Consider the following 15,630-nt stretch of genomic DNA (forward strand, 5'->3'; position numbering starts at 1 on the left):
AGTTTATCCAGCTCTTTCTGATTATGTGGAGGGGGATAATATCCAGGCTTTATGAATAACGTCTCAGCATTAGTAATAACAAAAGCACAACTCAAACTGGAGCCTACCTCAGGCCTGCACCAATGAGCGCTGAGCTCGTGCACACCGCGGCCAATAGCTGGTCCCGGGACTCTTGCGCCCAGCCGTTTGAAGGGCGGTCCACGGTAGAAAAAGGAAAGTATGGAACATAGGCAGCGTAGTTTTGACGGGAAGGTAGACGGTCAAAACGGTAAAATATAGGACATATTTGAGGCTAAACATCTTCAGAAGGATATGTGATTTGCTGCTCAGTAAGCCTGTATTTCTTTTATCAATCTGTATGTTACGCTGTGTGTTTGTTTAAAGTTATCCGACTCGTGTTGGTGTGTTTTTGATTGATTAGTCAGTAACGTTACATTCATGGCTTTGATAGCGACCGATCAGGGCTGCAAACTGAACGGAACGTCGGCGATTTACCGCCGAATTGGGCCAAAAAAAGAAGTGTTTCAAGGCCAGACGGAGGGCTTTAAAACTGCCAAAATTCAGCCAAAAGAGACGGAGTATTCAACAGATGGCCTGCCCAAAGCCTTTCTGCACAGCCTGAGAACCCTGTTTGACATTTTGGATGATGGTGGACGGGGCTATGTCCACATCTCGGAGATCGAGAGCCGCTGGCAGGGGGCAGACACCCGAGAACTGCCCGGCGGGGTGCTGGGCTGCCTCAGGAGGGTCACCCCACCGCATGGCTGCCTCACCTTTGAGCGGTTCGTTGCGGGGCTGCGTTACTCCATGCTCAACCCGGAGCACAGCGCTCACTTCAAGGCCCAGGCTGCCGTCCACCCACAGCAGGCACCAAAGCAGCCCCAGAAACCCGCCCCGCTGTCCACATGCAGTGTTGGGACACGGGTTGAGAACAAGGTCCGTCCGCTGGGACCGAGCAACGTGACAAACACCCAGCAGCACCGGGCGTCCTCTCTGCAAAGCCGGGCCAGGCCAGAGGAGGGGGCCGGGTACACCGCGTGTGGACCTGTGCGGTACAGCGCGGGCTTCGAGAGGTCCGGGCGGAGTTTGGAGCAGAATTCCGTCGCTACAGGGGGCGGGTGTTACCGGGCCGACCCGGGCCATGCCACCAAACCCACACAGCCCCAGCAGAGCCGGGTCAGGTCTATTGAGTCACTCGCTCTGGAGTCACCGCAGCTCGAAGGAAGTAAGTACCATAAAAGCCTATGTATATAGTTCTAAATGATGTCGTGCGTGTGTGAGGGGGTTTGGGGACTATTCCCTGAGTTTATGGAGGACTCATGTCGATTAAACCATGTATGTCAAAATCCAGATCAACACACACTCAATAGAAAATGCAAATGAGGTCTTTAAATTGCTTGTTTTGACTGACCAACTGAAAGTCAAACATCAAATTCCCAATGATCATCATGCAATTTCATTCCCATCCCACGTTAAGAATTTATAATTCAACTCTTTGTGCCTTTGTTTTTAGATTTGCTGTTGATTTAAATCAAAGACAAACTTTTATCTGGACACCAAAAAAATGTGCATGAACACGAGTTAAGTAGAGCTACTGCGTCTCTGCATATCCACCAGAACACAGAACAAAATACACTTGAGACGGAATTCACATGAGCAAACCATTTGATTGCTTGCATAACTGAGTTGATATGTCCACTGCAGTCTTGCCAGCTTCGATCTCATATTCGAATTTAATTGGATGCAGTGATCCATATCGTACACACAAGTGCACAATGTCTGCAGAGTGCTTGCATTTGCATGTCAGTATTTGTCATCCAGAGGGAGCCCTACTAAGGTAAAAACGGTAACTCTAAAAGTGAGTCTTTACGTGAATCTCATCGACAACAGTTATTGCTGGTTTTTGACAACACACTTCTCAGGTATCAGTATTATGTCACAGCTAAAACAGGCCCTGTTCAAGGGCCTCTGAGTTAACTTTGGGTGGCTAGTTGAATAATTGCTGTTGTTAACCCCAGGTCAGGTCAGAGGTCGTGTCAGAAATTCCTGCAGAAATGTATCTTGAGGGTTTTCACCCTTTGACTGGGGAACGGGTGATGTCAGTTGTATACGTGTTCATTTGTTCAGTTTTTCATTGGTGAGCTGGATGTAGGTTGGAGGAGCCGCTGCTGAGAAATTCCCAGTTTGCCTGCTCATTATCTTGTTCATACAGGCTCTCGCTCATACAAACTCACTTTGGTTTCTCTTGCTCTCACAATCATAGGAGAGTTATTTCACATCCTCCCTCTCTCTCTCTCTTACACACACACACACACACACACACACACACACACACACACACACACACACACACACACACACACACACACACACACACACACACTCAACTAGTCTGTCCGAGTTTCCTGATCTCTGTACAGCCAGGCCTGTCTGGAGCTATAAGAGTGACACTCGCACACTTTCTCTGTCGAGCCCTCTGGGCTTTTACTGTTTAGACCACTTGCATTACATTAGTACAGTGTTTTTCTTCAGATAGATAGATAGATAGATGGACTGATACACTATATGGCCAAAAGGTCACATACTCTTGTTTACGTTTGTCAGTTTTTTGTGTGAAATTTTAATGCTACAATATACAATGACAATGTCCTTGTGCACAAAGCAAGGTCCCTGGAAAAAAGGCTCTCTGAGTTTGGTGTGATAGAACTTGAGCCTGCACCTCAACCCCGTCCAACACCTTTGGGATGAATGAATGATTGGCCAGTTTCTAAAATCTTGTGGAAAGCTTTACCAGAGTAGCGGGACTGTTATAGCAGCATATTAATGCCCATAGTAGTGGAATCAAATGTGATCAGTGCATCCAAAAATCACTTATGTGTGAGTGTGTAATATTATGTCCACTTACTTTTTTAGCAGACCAGCAGTGTAATCTCTCACATGCAGCCAAGCCCTTTTGGATTAGGCCAGATTACATCAGACAGGCCAGGGCTCACTGAATCACGGCAGTGGTGAAATCCTCCCCAACACCCTGGACATCACCACAAAGTCATTTCACTCTCCTTCACTTTCTCATGGTTTTGGTAAAGTAGCAGTGGTGTTCTTAAGTCTAAAAATCTGATCATGATAAAATACCATAGTTGATATGTGGGAAATACCACAGAACAAATACCACTGCGATGCTTTGACACGTTTACACACGATTCGGAGGGCTTGGAGTTTAGCCTCTACTTTATCAGACCTACACATCTTTCAGCTGTGATAGAAAACACACTGAAAAACTAACAAACTCCACACAGAAATGAGCAGAGATTGACTGAGAGTTGAAGGGGAACCGGGGCAGAGAAATCTTTTAATACTGTATGTTATCGGAATAACTGAGTTGGGTTTCAAAGTTCGTTATTGAGCTTGGAAACGGCAGCTGACAAAACACTCTCTACATAAGGTCTATTAAGCTTTGGAGCTTTCGATCATATCATGATCTTCCTTGGCAGATGGGGTTTGCTAAAGTGGACAGAAGTCTGACTCTCTGTCTTTCTCTTGATCACAACAAAGCAAACATCCTAACTTTTTGGGAAACCCGGCCAAAAAAACAAAACAGAAACTGGTATTTACTACCTACTGATTGTAAGGCTTTAGGTTTCTGAAAGTATCATTAATTCAAAGCAGTTGTCCTGTTGTTGAGCTTTCTGAGATGTTCTCTCTACAGTGTGCTTAAGCTCAGATACTTCACATATTTCTGTCTGCTCCACTGAACTCATCCTCAGTCAAGTAATCACACAAGGAAACATGATTGAGTTTAGTGTCCAGACTCATTTGCAGAGTACAGCTCCCTCCTGTGGTATACACTGGCAACTCAAATGCATTATGGGGCCAAATTATTGTTTTGTCTGTAATTTTTTTGGTCTTCTTCATTACTGTCTGTCTACAAATATGAAACTATTTTGCCCAGTAGTGTTGCATGCCCTTTTTAAGACATTGCAATTTGAGCGTTTTCCCTCTGTATAAGGGAAAAGACATAATTCTACATTGGCATACATCTGTCATTGCAAGCCCAAACAGTGTTTTCCCTACACTGTTATCACAGTTATGTTCAGACGGCAACCAGTGAAACTGCAGTTATTAATGAGTGCATACCTGACAGTAGGGGTGTTGAAATGAATCATTGCATCCATGCATCGCGATGTGGATCTGGACAATGACAGACCATAATCGATTACTGCCTACTGATGTTACTTGTTGATTTTCCGGTCGCTGCTTTTTTTGTTTCTGCCTTTTGTCTGTCTGCTGTGTTCAATCTCCGCTATATTCAGGAAGTGTCTTTTTTTAAGAGCAGATACAATAAAAAGGGGAATTCATATCTGACTGATTTAATTTGTTGATGAAACCATGTGTAGCAATAAATAATAATATTGAGGGATTGATGCATCGGGATACTGAATCGATTCAAATCGTTGACAGGATAATTGTAATCGAATTGAATCGTGAGACCAGTGAAGATTCACAGCTACGGTGGCCCTGAAGTGCAAATCACAACAGCAAATACAAAAACGCAACAGCAAATCATAAAACACAATGGCAAATAGGAAAACATTTCAACAAATCATAAAACACGACAGCAAATAGGAAAACACAACAGCAAATATGAAAACACGACAGCAAATAGGAAAACACAACAGCAAACATGAAAACACAACAGCAAATATGAAAACACTTCAACAAATCACAAAGCACAACGGCAAATATGAAAACACAACAGCAAATATGAAAACACAACAGCAAATATGAAAACAGCAAAAATGAAAACACTTCAACAAATCATAAAACACGATAGCAAATAGGAAAACAATTCAACAAATTTTAAAACACACCGGCATTAACTTGTGCTGTCGTGTTTTCCTATTTGCTGTCATGTTTTCCTATTTGCCGTTGTGCTTTGTGATTTGTTGAAGTGTTTTCCTACTTGCTGTTGTGCTTTCAAATTTGCTGTCGTGTTCTCCTATTTGCTGTCGTGTTCTCCTATTTGCTGTTGTGTTTTCATATTTGCTGTTGTGCTTTGTGATTTGTTGAAGTGTTTTCATATTTGCTGTCGTGTTTTCCTATTTGCCGTTGTGTTTTATGATTTGTTGATGTGTTTTTCTATTTGCTGTTTTGATTTGCACTTCAGGGCCACCGTACCCACCCCTACCTGACAGTCTTGACATTGATTAAGTCTGTGTGTTTCATATTTGGCTAGGTGCTGTGAAATCAGGTTTACCAAGATCTCAGAGCGAATCAGCAACAGGATTTACTAGCGGCTCCAGGCGACACGGGCGGAGTCGGGAAGAGCAGAGGCGGCATACCATATCCAACGGAGTCGATTACGGAATGGTTGGTACACACACACACACACACACACACACACACACCTCTACAACCAATAGTCTCTAAAAAGCGTCTTAAAGGGGCCACATTTGGGTCATAGTTTTACTCATGTTTCAGTCAGGAACTATTCTGTTTATCATTGCTGTGCATGCAAACGGTTTTCATTAATAACTGGTTAAACAGCAATCCAGTCATTAGTTGACATTAGTGCTGCATGGGTCTGCTGAGGATCCACCCCGTTTCTATTTATTTACCTGCGAACGACCCACCATTTCAAACCTGCTTCTTTAAAAATATCACTTCATTTGTAAACCTTTAAACTTCACAGGTAAAACCACAGTCCCTGCAAACCTAATACACCTGCACATCACTACAGTAGTTGACATGCAAACATCACATTCTGTTGGAATAACCCAGTAAAGCTCATATTTTGATGATAAAAAAGAACCAAAGACAGAGAGATGTGTGTCTGATTTTAATATAAAAGACGGTACTGCATGTTGGAAATACTTCTTCTCGCGTTTGGTTTACATTACAGCACAAACAAAACATGTGGTAGCAATTAGTGGACTGTATTACTATGCCCATTGAGATCAACATTTCTTTCCACTGTATTAGATTTAACTCAGTCTTCAGTCAAATAAGGGAGGTGGAGGTTGTTGTGATGTTTTTTTGCCAACAGAGTGATCGTAATTGATTAATAGTTCAATCATTTTTCAAGCAAAAATGCCAAAAACTGCTGGTTTCAGCTTCTTACTGTAAATGTGAAGATTTCCTGCCTTTTCTTTGACTTACTGTATATGAAGGTAAATTAAATATATATGACTATTGGTCTCTTGGTTGGACAAAACACACAATTTAAATGTCATCGTTGGCTCTGCGAAACTGTGATGTGTTTTTTTTCTCATTTCTTAGACAGATCAATAAGTCATACAAAAAAGTCTTTAATTGCAGCCCTAAAGAATCATGTCCAGTAACTTTGCACCAGTTGTTAAAACTGACAAAATGTGACAACCACTAGATGAAGGTGTAACATTACATACGTAAGCAACTAAGGATGATGTTGTTGGGGAGATTTTTCATAGTTTTCAGCTGATCATTCCTCAGTGGGTGGAAAGTGTTACACATGGCACATTTTAAATGATTTTTCATCTATCTCATTCTAGTGTTGGGTAAAAGAGTAGAGGATCAGTAGTAAAAGACTTTCAGAGAGACCGAGGTCTGCTTGGACTAAAACATTGATGACTTTAAGTGTGATCGGATATAACAGGGATTGAGGCTTTTAAAGATATATGTCAGAAAATATTTTAGTTACACAGAAAAGTAAACAATAGCATGGAAATTCCAGGACAAGTTTTTCTAGTAGAAGCTTTTATCCATTTCACTCTCTATTGGCCCCCACATTCCCCTCCCATCCCTCCGCCCTCTGCCTCCCCCTCACTCTGCCCCTCCGACCCTTCAGTCGGGAGCTCATGCCTCCCTTCACTCTCCGTCTCTCCCCCTGCCTCACTATTTCTCACTCACTCTAGCTCGCCTCCTCTCCCTCTTTCTCTCCCTGTTTGTGTCGCCGTCTCCGTCTCTTTTCCTCTTGGCCTCTGTGTCTGGAGAGGCTGATTGACCGGCTCCCCTCCTTCTCCCTCCCTCCCTCCCTGCCCCTCTCCTCCTCCCCCTTCCCTCTGGCCCTCCCACCCAGGCCAACTTGGCCCACTGCTGCCCTGATGGTAGTGAGCCGGGTCGGGCCCAGGGGCCTGGTAGAAGTAGAGGACTCGCTCAGCCGGCCCGGCCCAGCCTGGACAGCTGTGTTGGCTGCCTACACTACCGTCTTCATCCCCCTCAGCAGTAGCCTCTACAGCAGCAAGGCCCTGCACTTTTTCCTCTGGGTGAGTAGGATGAGAGGGAGAGAAAGACGGAGAAGGAAAGGGAGAGATGGTTGTAGAGGATATATGAAATTAAAGTTTGTCCTTGAGATGGTTTTGTAAAGAGTGTATTTCAGCATTCAAAGAAATGCATCAGGTTGTTTTTGATATTTAATTGTGACAGTTGAGACAAATAGAATTGAGAGAATTTAGTGTTTGTTGAACAGAATAAACTAGTTATTTGGGCTAGTTTTAGGGACTATAGGCTCCAACCTGCTGTGGTATTGTCGAGCTTTAGTAGTTAAACTAGTGCTGAGAGGAGTAGTTGATTAATCGTTTAGTAAATTGACAGAATTTAATCAACAACAATGTTTCAAGTCGTTTATCAAGCGAGAATGCCGATTATGAGCTGGTTACAGTTCCTTAAATGATGACATACTACTTTTTCCGTTTTATATTATTGTAAGTTAAATATCTTTGAGTTATGAACTTTTTGTTTGACAAAACAAGCAAGAACATGATGGGCATTTTTCAATGTTTTTCTAACATTTCATAAACTTAGAGTTATGATTAATTGATTAATCGAAAAAGTTACTGACAGATCAATAATGAAATCTTTTCCTCTTCCTCAGGAGCGTTGGGTCTTTTTGTTAGCTCTATCCTTTTGTGGTATTGTAGAGCTTTATGTTTTGGAAAGTGCTGAAAGGAGTTGATTAGTTGATTGACAGAATTGACCACAACATTTTAAGTTATTGATCAAGAAGAAGTGCTAATATATCCTTTTAAATGTTTGGATTTGCTGCTTTTCTCTCTTTTAATATAAAGCTAAATTGCATATATTTAAGTTTGTATACTGTTATTAACAGTTAATAGACTCATCAGAAAAATAGTGGACAGATGAATCCATGTAAATATTTAGTTGTAGCCCTAAACCGTCTTTGTTTCAGGGACTTTTGGACTTGTATATTGCCTCTGATCTGCTGTTGTAATGAAGAGCTTCAAGGTTCAGGCCACACAGTTTCACAGTGCTTTGTAGATGCAGTTTGAAAGGCTGTTATGTTCTTCTTTGTGTTTTTAGTTAAACAGCTTGTGCAACGGGTGTCATGTTATTGTATGTGCGTTGTCGTGTGTATTCATGCCGGCTCATTCAGCCAGCACACAAACATACATGCGCCGACATTTCCATAACCTTTCCACAATTTGCTGCTCTGTTCCCTCTCTGTGTGTATTTTCTCTGTTTTTTCTAACTTCTTTTAAACAGTGGGTTTTCCTGCCTGGGGACTACGGCACATTCATGCAGCTTGACACTGGGTCATGCTTCATTCTAGACACGGACCATACCCCTCCGAGTCTCCGACCCCCTCCTCTTCCCCTAAACCCCCCCTTCCTATCATCCTCTGTGTGTTCTCTTGCTTCAGGCTCTTTGGGAAAGAGCACAAATATGTTAAACAGGGTTTGATTTAGACTCTTGAATCCCTTGTCCCGTTTCAGTTTGCTTTCGCAACATGTATCTCTGTGTATGAGCATGGCTGTGTTTTAAACAGCACTGATGAGCGATGATCAGAGGAATGTACTGAGCCACACAGGGGACTCAGGGATGGAGCGATGGGTGGACAGAAAGATGACACACCAGGTGGCTGAATGCCAGCAATGAGGCCTGGACTGTGGCAGTGTGCCGCATGGACAGCCTGGTCAGCACAACTCAATGCAGCCTCCGCACACACACACACACACACACACACACACACACACACACACACACTGGGGTAGCCATAGTTGAAGTGCTGTTTACCCCATTCTTAGGTTGCTGCGTGGTTGCCATGACGCCGGACTGATTGCTCCTCTAAACATTGTTCAGGATGGGAAAGAGTCCGGCACAATTGGTATGGCGCCATTGTCTCTGCCAGCACAAAAGAGTTTGCTGCAGATGCCCTTGTGAAAAGATGGGAGTTTGTCTACCATGCAGGCTGCTGACAGAAATCAATAATTAGATTTAATCTTGGCAGCGATCTGAAAGCTGTCTTAGTGATTGCATGGGAAATTTAAAAAAATTAAATGTTTTCTGTCTGTATGTGAGATCCGCACAGAAAGTGATTTGAGGCGGCTTTGTTTTTGTCTGTTTTTAATCACATTTTTCTCTTTCCTCTTCCACCCCTTTCCTGTGCCCCTCCTTTTCACTCTCCAACAACATAATCTCTTTTTTAACTTTCAACTCACACAGTTGAAGCAAATGAAAGAGCTGGAGCAGGAGAAGGACTCCCTGCTGGCGGGCCTGGAAGTGGTGGAGCGGGCCCGCGACTGGTACCAGGGACAAATCCACAATGTCACAGAGAGACAGCGGCAGGTCGGCCAGAACTCCCACTGCACGGTCAGTTCAAACACTGTTGCAACCTTTTGTATTTCTTTATTGATTTGGATAACTGGACAACAATAGAAAATATCTAATCATGAGAATATATTTCCATGATTTATAGCTGTTTCTTATATTTCCAAATAAAACAACATTGACAAATGTTTTGAGCATAAAAACATCTATGAACTCTGTATCTGTTAGGAGAGATATATAAACACTTAAGTATAGTATAGAATTTGGATAAAGTTCATCAGAAAAGAAAATGAAGGGCTCCTTTTTTCAGTTTTTTTATGGTCAGCAGTCAAACAGGGTAAAATACCTTGTGGTAGAAGAAAAGGCAAAAAAAAAAATTCTTTTCTAACCCTAACCCACAGTAGCCTCAGACATCTGTAATCTAACCCTAACCCTTCGGTATGAACTGGCAGTTGCAGAAGAATATGTTTTTTTATATTCTCCTCATTAGTTAACTTCCCTTTACCAAATCTTGTAAGGAGTTTGTTAAGTCATCGTCCCTCCTTATCATGACATTTTTCAGACCCTTCACTACTTTCTTAAATTTCATACTAATTGTCTTTTATGTTCTCTACTCTCAGGATTTCTTCACAGAAGCCAATCAGAGTCGTATGAATGTTCTAATTCCCAAATTGCAAGAAGTCAACCGCTGCCTTAACGACCTTATTTCCTGCTCTGGGATGGTGAGTGTTCGCTGCCCCATTGACTTTTGCACTTTTATGTGATTCTGGTAAAACCGAAGGATTGAGATTAGCCAAGTAATTCTCAATGTCTCACAATTTTGATATATAACGTAAATATAAATGATCATATGTATGGACATATTCATATTGGAGTTTTTATAGGTGTTTCGATACTTGGTCACTGTTTGGATCCCAGCTGTGATTTGCTGTTGCACAAAACTAGAACTGCACAATGTTTTGATTAAATTGGATGTTGGAGAGAGTGCAACTGGATCGGGTCAATGTCTGCTTCACATGAAGCTCTGAGAGATGTTATGAGAAATCTAAACATCAAATGTTAAAAATTACAAAGACATTCAAGATTATACCACATTAATGAACCCCAGTATGCTCACAAGTCACGTGATTGTGGTAAATGTTAAGTGATTGTCATAACTGACAGTTTTATCAGATGGCCTATTCATCATTTTATTTTACGTGGTGATTTTTAGCCATACTAGTGGCATGGCCCTAGGGATGGCAGTATCCTGAAAGTTTGTTGAGACATTCATGTCCCCCTCAGGATGAACTGTAAACACTTTGGTGATCTCATGGCTTTTCATATAGAGCCATCACTAGGTCAACATATTAATTTTTTCAATACTTTTATACCTTCATCATAACTAATGACATTCCCATCAGCCCCAGCTGTACTTTGTGGTTCATGCTAATTAGCATATGTTAGCATACTAACATGTTAACCTAAGAATAAGACCATGGTAAAAAAACACATTAGCATGTTTACAGTGTTACTATGAGCATGTTAATATGCTGACGTTAGCATTTAGCTCAAAGCACCAAGTATGGCCTCAGAACATGGCTGTAAAAACAATGTAAAAATGCTGACATTGCTTAGGCATAACACTTGTTATTGGGGAATTTGTGTAACTCAAAGGTGAACGCTGTAAATATTCTTTTGTGAAATTCCTGTCTGCACTCTTGGAAGCTGGTTGTACTAGACATGTAAATAATGACACTTTCCCTTTACTGTAACACGGTTCCTCTTTGTTTCTCAGCAGTCATTTCCTTCCAGCGCTGCTCAGACAGCAGCTAATCCCCAGCCTCCGGGTGCAGCCCCTCCACAAGCCATCCAGAGACTGAAGGACCAGAACCGACTTCTCACACAGGTTCGACACAGTCGACACACTGCCAGTAGACAGGAGTCACTAATAGTTACGAGTCAGTGCTGTTGTTTTCAGTCACTCACTTCATTTATTTTCCTTCTTCTCATTTAGGAGGTGACAGAGAGGAGCGAGCGGATCACGCAGCTGGAGCAGGAGAAGTCAGCATTGATAAAACAGCTTTTTGAGGCTCGAGCCCACAGTGCACAAGACACCAGCACCATGGACTCCACCTTCATCTGAAAACAATTACACTCCAACCAACACCATAGCATGTTAGCACCATGATTCAACTTGGAATCATCATGATGCTGGTCTGGAGCAAAACGTTTATAAGACTGTAAGCTGACTGTTGTTTACCCACACTTGTAGCAGTGATGCACCTTTTAGCCATGACACCCCCACACCCACGACTGCACCATGTAGCTACTCCTCTCCACTTCACTCCACCCCAAACCAAGCACTACCTAGATGTGAATACTCCGAGGAAAACCTGACCCGAATGACTTGACCCGAGAGAGAGTCTTTTACTTGCCGCCTTTTAGGTGTCCTGCATAAACACTCCTGACTGAGCTGAGAAGGCTGGAACGCTATCAAGAAACCAGTCGGGTCTCATGAGATCCCATCACTCCATTTCTTGTAGGATCACAGCATCTGCAAGATCTCCACTCCCACTCCCAAAAGACTGTTTTTGTTTTTTACTTCTGTTGCTCCGCAGGCAACAAAAAAAAAACATGAACTTTAACTTAGTGGGGGGGTGGTTTCTGTTGGAATAAAATGCCATATTCTTACAGTTTAATATAATAGACAAATCACCAGCTGCATCTGCTTGCTGTGACGTATCAATTACATTTTTCTTAGTTTGGTACTTTGATCTAAATGATATTAAGCTACACTTTGCCAATGTCTTTTAGTATTTCCTTCCTTTAATAATATGTTTACCTGACATTGGCTTTCTGGGTTTTAGAGTGTTTCATTTCAAACACTGAGAGACAGGAATTACTGAAAAGAACAGTTTTTATATTATGGTAGCATGTTTATTAATGTTAGGACCTTTTATGAATTTTGAGATTTTTTTGTTAAGATTGAAAAAAAGAGAGACGGGAGGACAGCCTACAAGCCATCGAGATGTAGAGGCAGAGAGACTTGAGAAGTTTGGAAGTTTGCACGTAGAAGAGAGCTGAGGAGGACAAACATGGCAGATGGTGAATGTGTCTGAGACCGAGCTCCTTGGTTGGGAGATCAAAACAAAAGAAAATCACTTTGGCTATCTAGTGCTACATCCCCTGTATGTCTTTACAGTGGATTCTCTGCATGGGTCGTATTTTCAGCCCCAAAATATTTATCTTCTGAAGAGATTTAGTTTGAAACCTGGAGATTAGCACAGATGTAAAAACCCATTTAGTCCTCGTAAGTGTCCCTCTTTACCAGGATCAGGCATGAAACGGTTGGCTTTAGACTAAAACTGTCAAAACACTCAGCCATCCACAAAGTTTACACAATAAATAGAATAAAAAACATTGTAGTTTTATAATTGATCTGTATGGTACTGCTGGGATGTCTGCACATAACATATTGTTGATGTCTGTTTCCCACTTGTTTAATTGTATGTTTCTTGCTGCTCAAACTACATTATGTGTGAGTGAAACTCTTTTCCTTCAGCTTTCTATCAAAACTTCAGAGAAAATGTAAAATAATAAATACGACCAAACACTGCTGACTAGATTCTGTGGTTCCTTGCAGTGTGTTTTTCTCATATTTACAATGTTGCAATACAATAGTTTAAAAAAGTATAAAATGATGGATTTCGAAACCTTGTAAACCAAAGCAATGCATAATAAACATCAAATGTAGATGAGAACAGAAATGATCACTATTGTTCACATTTTAAGAGTTTGTTGTCCTTCCATGTGAAGACAACCTTTTAACAATTGCACAATTTATTCTAACCTTGTATTTGTATTCAAACCTTTGTACAGATGTGGTAAATGACGATGATGATGAATCCGATCTCTCCGTTGCCAACATTAAAGTAGGTCGTAACTGAGCAACACTAACCACTCAGTGGTTTCTGCTTCCACGTTTTAATGTGCATGAGTAGTTGGTGAAGGCCAATTGCAATTTCATATACAGTATGTCCCATTTGGATTTCAGTTAAAGAACAAAGAAAAACTCAACTATACATAAGAAAGTCTGTGAATCTCCAGGGTGGTCTGTTCTGATTTGTTCTCTTATGAGATTTCCTGTCATGAATTAAGGAAATGTCCCTAGATAGTGAGAATGATCTGATGTAATTCATGCACCACATTTCCACTTCACCCTCAGATGTGATTAGCTCTTTTTAATGAGGAGTAACTGGAGACCTGCACAGTTGGTGCAGTGAATCATGGATGGGTGCAGCTGTAAACTCAAGAAACTGCTTAATCACAAATAATATATACATTTATCCTAATACAATGATTCTTCATGAATAAACCTCTATTGTATACCGTATCATTCTAACTAAGTTATGTTGGTTGCCGTTTTATCATTACAGCATGTAACGTGACGTATTTAAAGTCCCCCCCTCCACTCGAAAATGTGTTTTGTTTATTGTTGCTTCACTTGAATGTTTAAGCTTCACTGGCAGAATGACACTAGAAGGCTGTTTTCACATTCATATGCTGGGAAAGTTTAGCTTAAATCTAAATTTAAGATGGTTACATACGAGATGATTTTGTGACATCACAACTTGCTATCTAATATGCAACTTAACATGAGTGTGATGTGGAATGGACTTTACAATGAAGTAGGAACAATCTTGTGTCCAACAATCACTGAAATTAAAAATATTTTTTACATTAATAGATTTAGACAGAGTAGATGTACCAGTAATTTTAAAGACCCTGAAAACTTGGTTTCAAATTTAAAATATTGCTCCATAACATTAAATACTCATGACCAAATAAGCAACATTTAATGTAAAAGTTTAAAAAACATCTTTAAGTATTATTTATTAAGAGTTTAATACATCACCCTTTACCGCATTGAGTCTGGCCCACTTCAGACCAGTAAGAACCACAAAATCTGAAGTTTTGCACCCTTGGCAGAAAGTAATGTGTTCAAGTAGGATTGATCATAGTAAGAAGCCGACTGAGAGAACAGGTTGTCAGGGCCTTTAAGAATTGTAAAAGGTAAAACCATATCAGACCTCATCATCAGGAAAAACCCAAATAACATTTGCAAAATGCTGATTCTCTTTTTCATTGTACTAGCAATAGTTTTGCCTCCCCAAATGTGTTTTTGAAAGTCTTACATAACTTTTATTTTATGGTTTGAATGTTTAAGCTTATTTATGCTAAATTATTGTTTTATGAATTTGCTCTGTGTATTGTTAGTACAGGCATTATGCAACTTGACCCCACACAAATTGCAACAGAAACTCTTTCAATTGATCTAGTCTCATGAAAGTCTCCCCTATAACATATACAAAGTCCTAAGAAATCCAAGTGGTGGAAAGTATTGAAAAATACTGAAATGGGTGATACCAATTTCCCATTGCAGCCATGTTAAGGGTAGACGCTACAGGTTAATAGGGAAAATATTTTACCTAACAGATATTTCCATGAAACTTCCCTAGTTGATTACTTACATTAAGACAATATTTTTTGGTATTACAAGTTTTCTGTACTTTAATCATGCAAATGAGGCATTGTCTAATTAAATATGTGCTAATTTGCCTAATGGTGTTTCAGTATTTTTCAACTTGGACCCTATTTTCCCATGCATTGGTGTCTAAGTGACCAATGTGAACCGAAATCTGTACCAGACTGCAATGTAAAATGCACACTGTCAGTTTGTGTCCACTAAACACACTAACCACACTGCTGTTTTTGCCACTGACAGGCTCAGATTATTATATATGGAGTGTCTGACAACATTATGGAAAGGATCCCTACAGAGATAGACCTTTAAGCTTTTTGTTTAACATAAAACAGCCCCGAAATCACCATCACCAAACCCACCAGAGTCATAGGCAAAAGACAAATGTTTAACAAAATTAAACAATCAATAGCTGTATTGCTTTGTCTTCCCACTATTTCAAGAATGTGTGTGTGTGTGTGTGTGTTTCTGCTCTGATGCAGAATTTAACAAACCTGTGAGAATCTTCTACCTTATAGGAGGGAGACACAGCTCCTGTGAACCTGACACCAATGCAAACATGT

General features: G+C 40.9%; 1 protein-coding gene across 2 annotated transcripts; it reads left to right on the top strand.

Moving 5' to 3' along the window:
- The first annotated feature begins 188 nt into the window (after positions 1-188).
- On the top strand, positions 189-13,150 carry sapcd2 (suppressor APC domain containing 2). Of its 2 annotated transcripts, none has more exons than XM_031278011.2 (6): positions 189-1,225; positions 5,234-5,367; positions 9,439-9,585; positions 10,164-10,265; positions 11,324-11,431; positions 11,540-13,150. In XM_031278011.2, exons 1-6 carry the CDS (start codon positions 439-441, stop codon positions 11,666-11,668), a joined length of 1,407 nt encoding a protein of 468 aa, XP_031133871.1. In that variant the 5' UTR covers positions 189-438; the 3' UTR covers positions 11,669-13,150. The 2 variants fall into 2 exon arrangements, with proteins under 2 accessions (XP_031133871.1, XP_031133870.1); XM_031278010.2 differs by having other exon boundaries at positions 191-1,225; positions 11,321-11,431.
- The last annotated feature ends 2,480 nt before the right edge of the window (positions 13,151-15,630 follow it).

Source organism: Sander lucioperca, chromosome 1 (assembly GCF_008315115.2).
Source record: "Sander lucioperca isolate FBNREF2018 chromosome 1, SLUC_FBN_1.2, whole genome shotgun sequence".
Classification (NCBI taxonomy): domain Eukaryota; kingdom Metazoa; phylum Chordata; class Actinopteri; order Perciformes; family Percidae; genus Sander; species Sander lucioperca.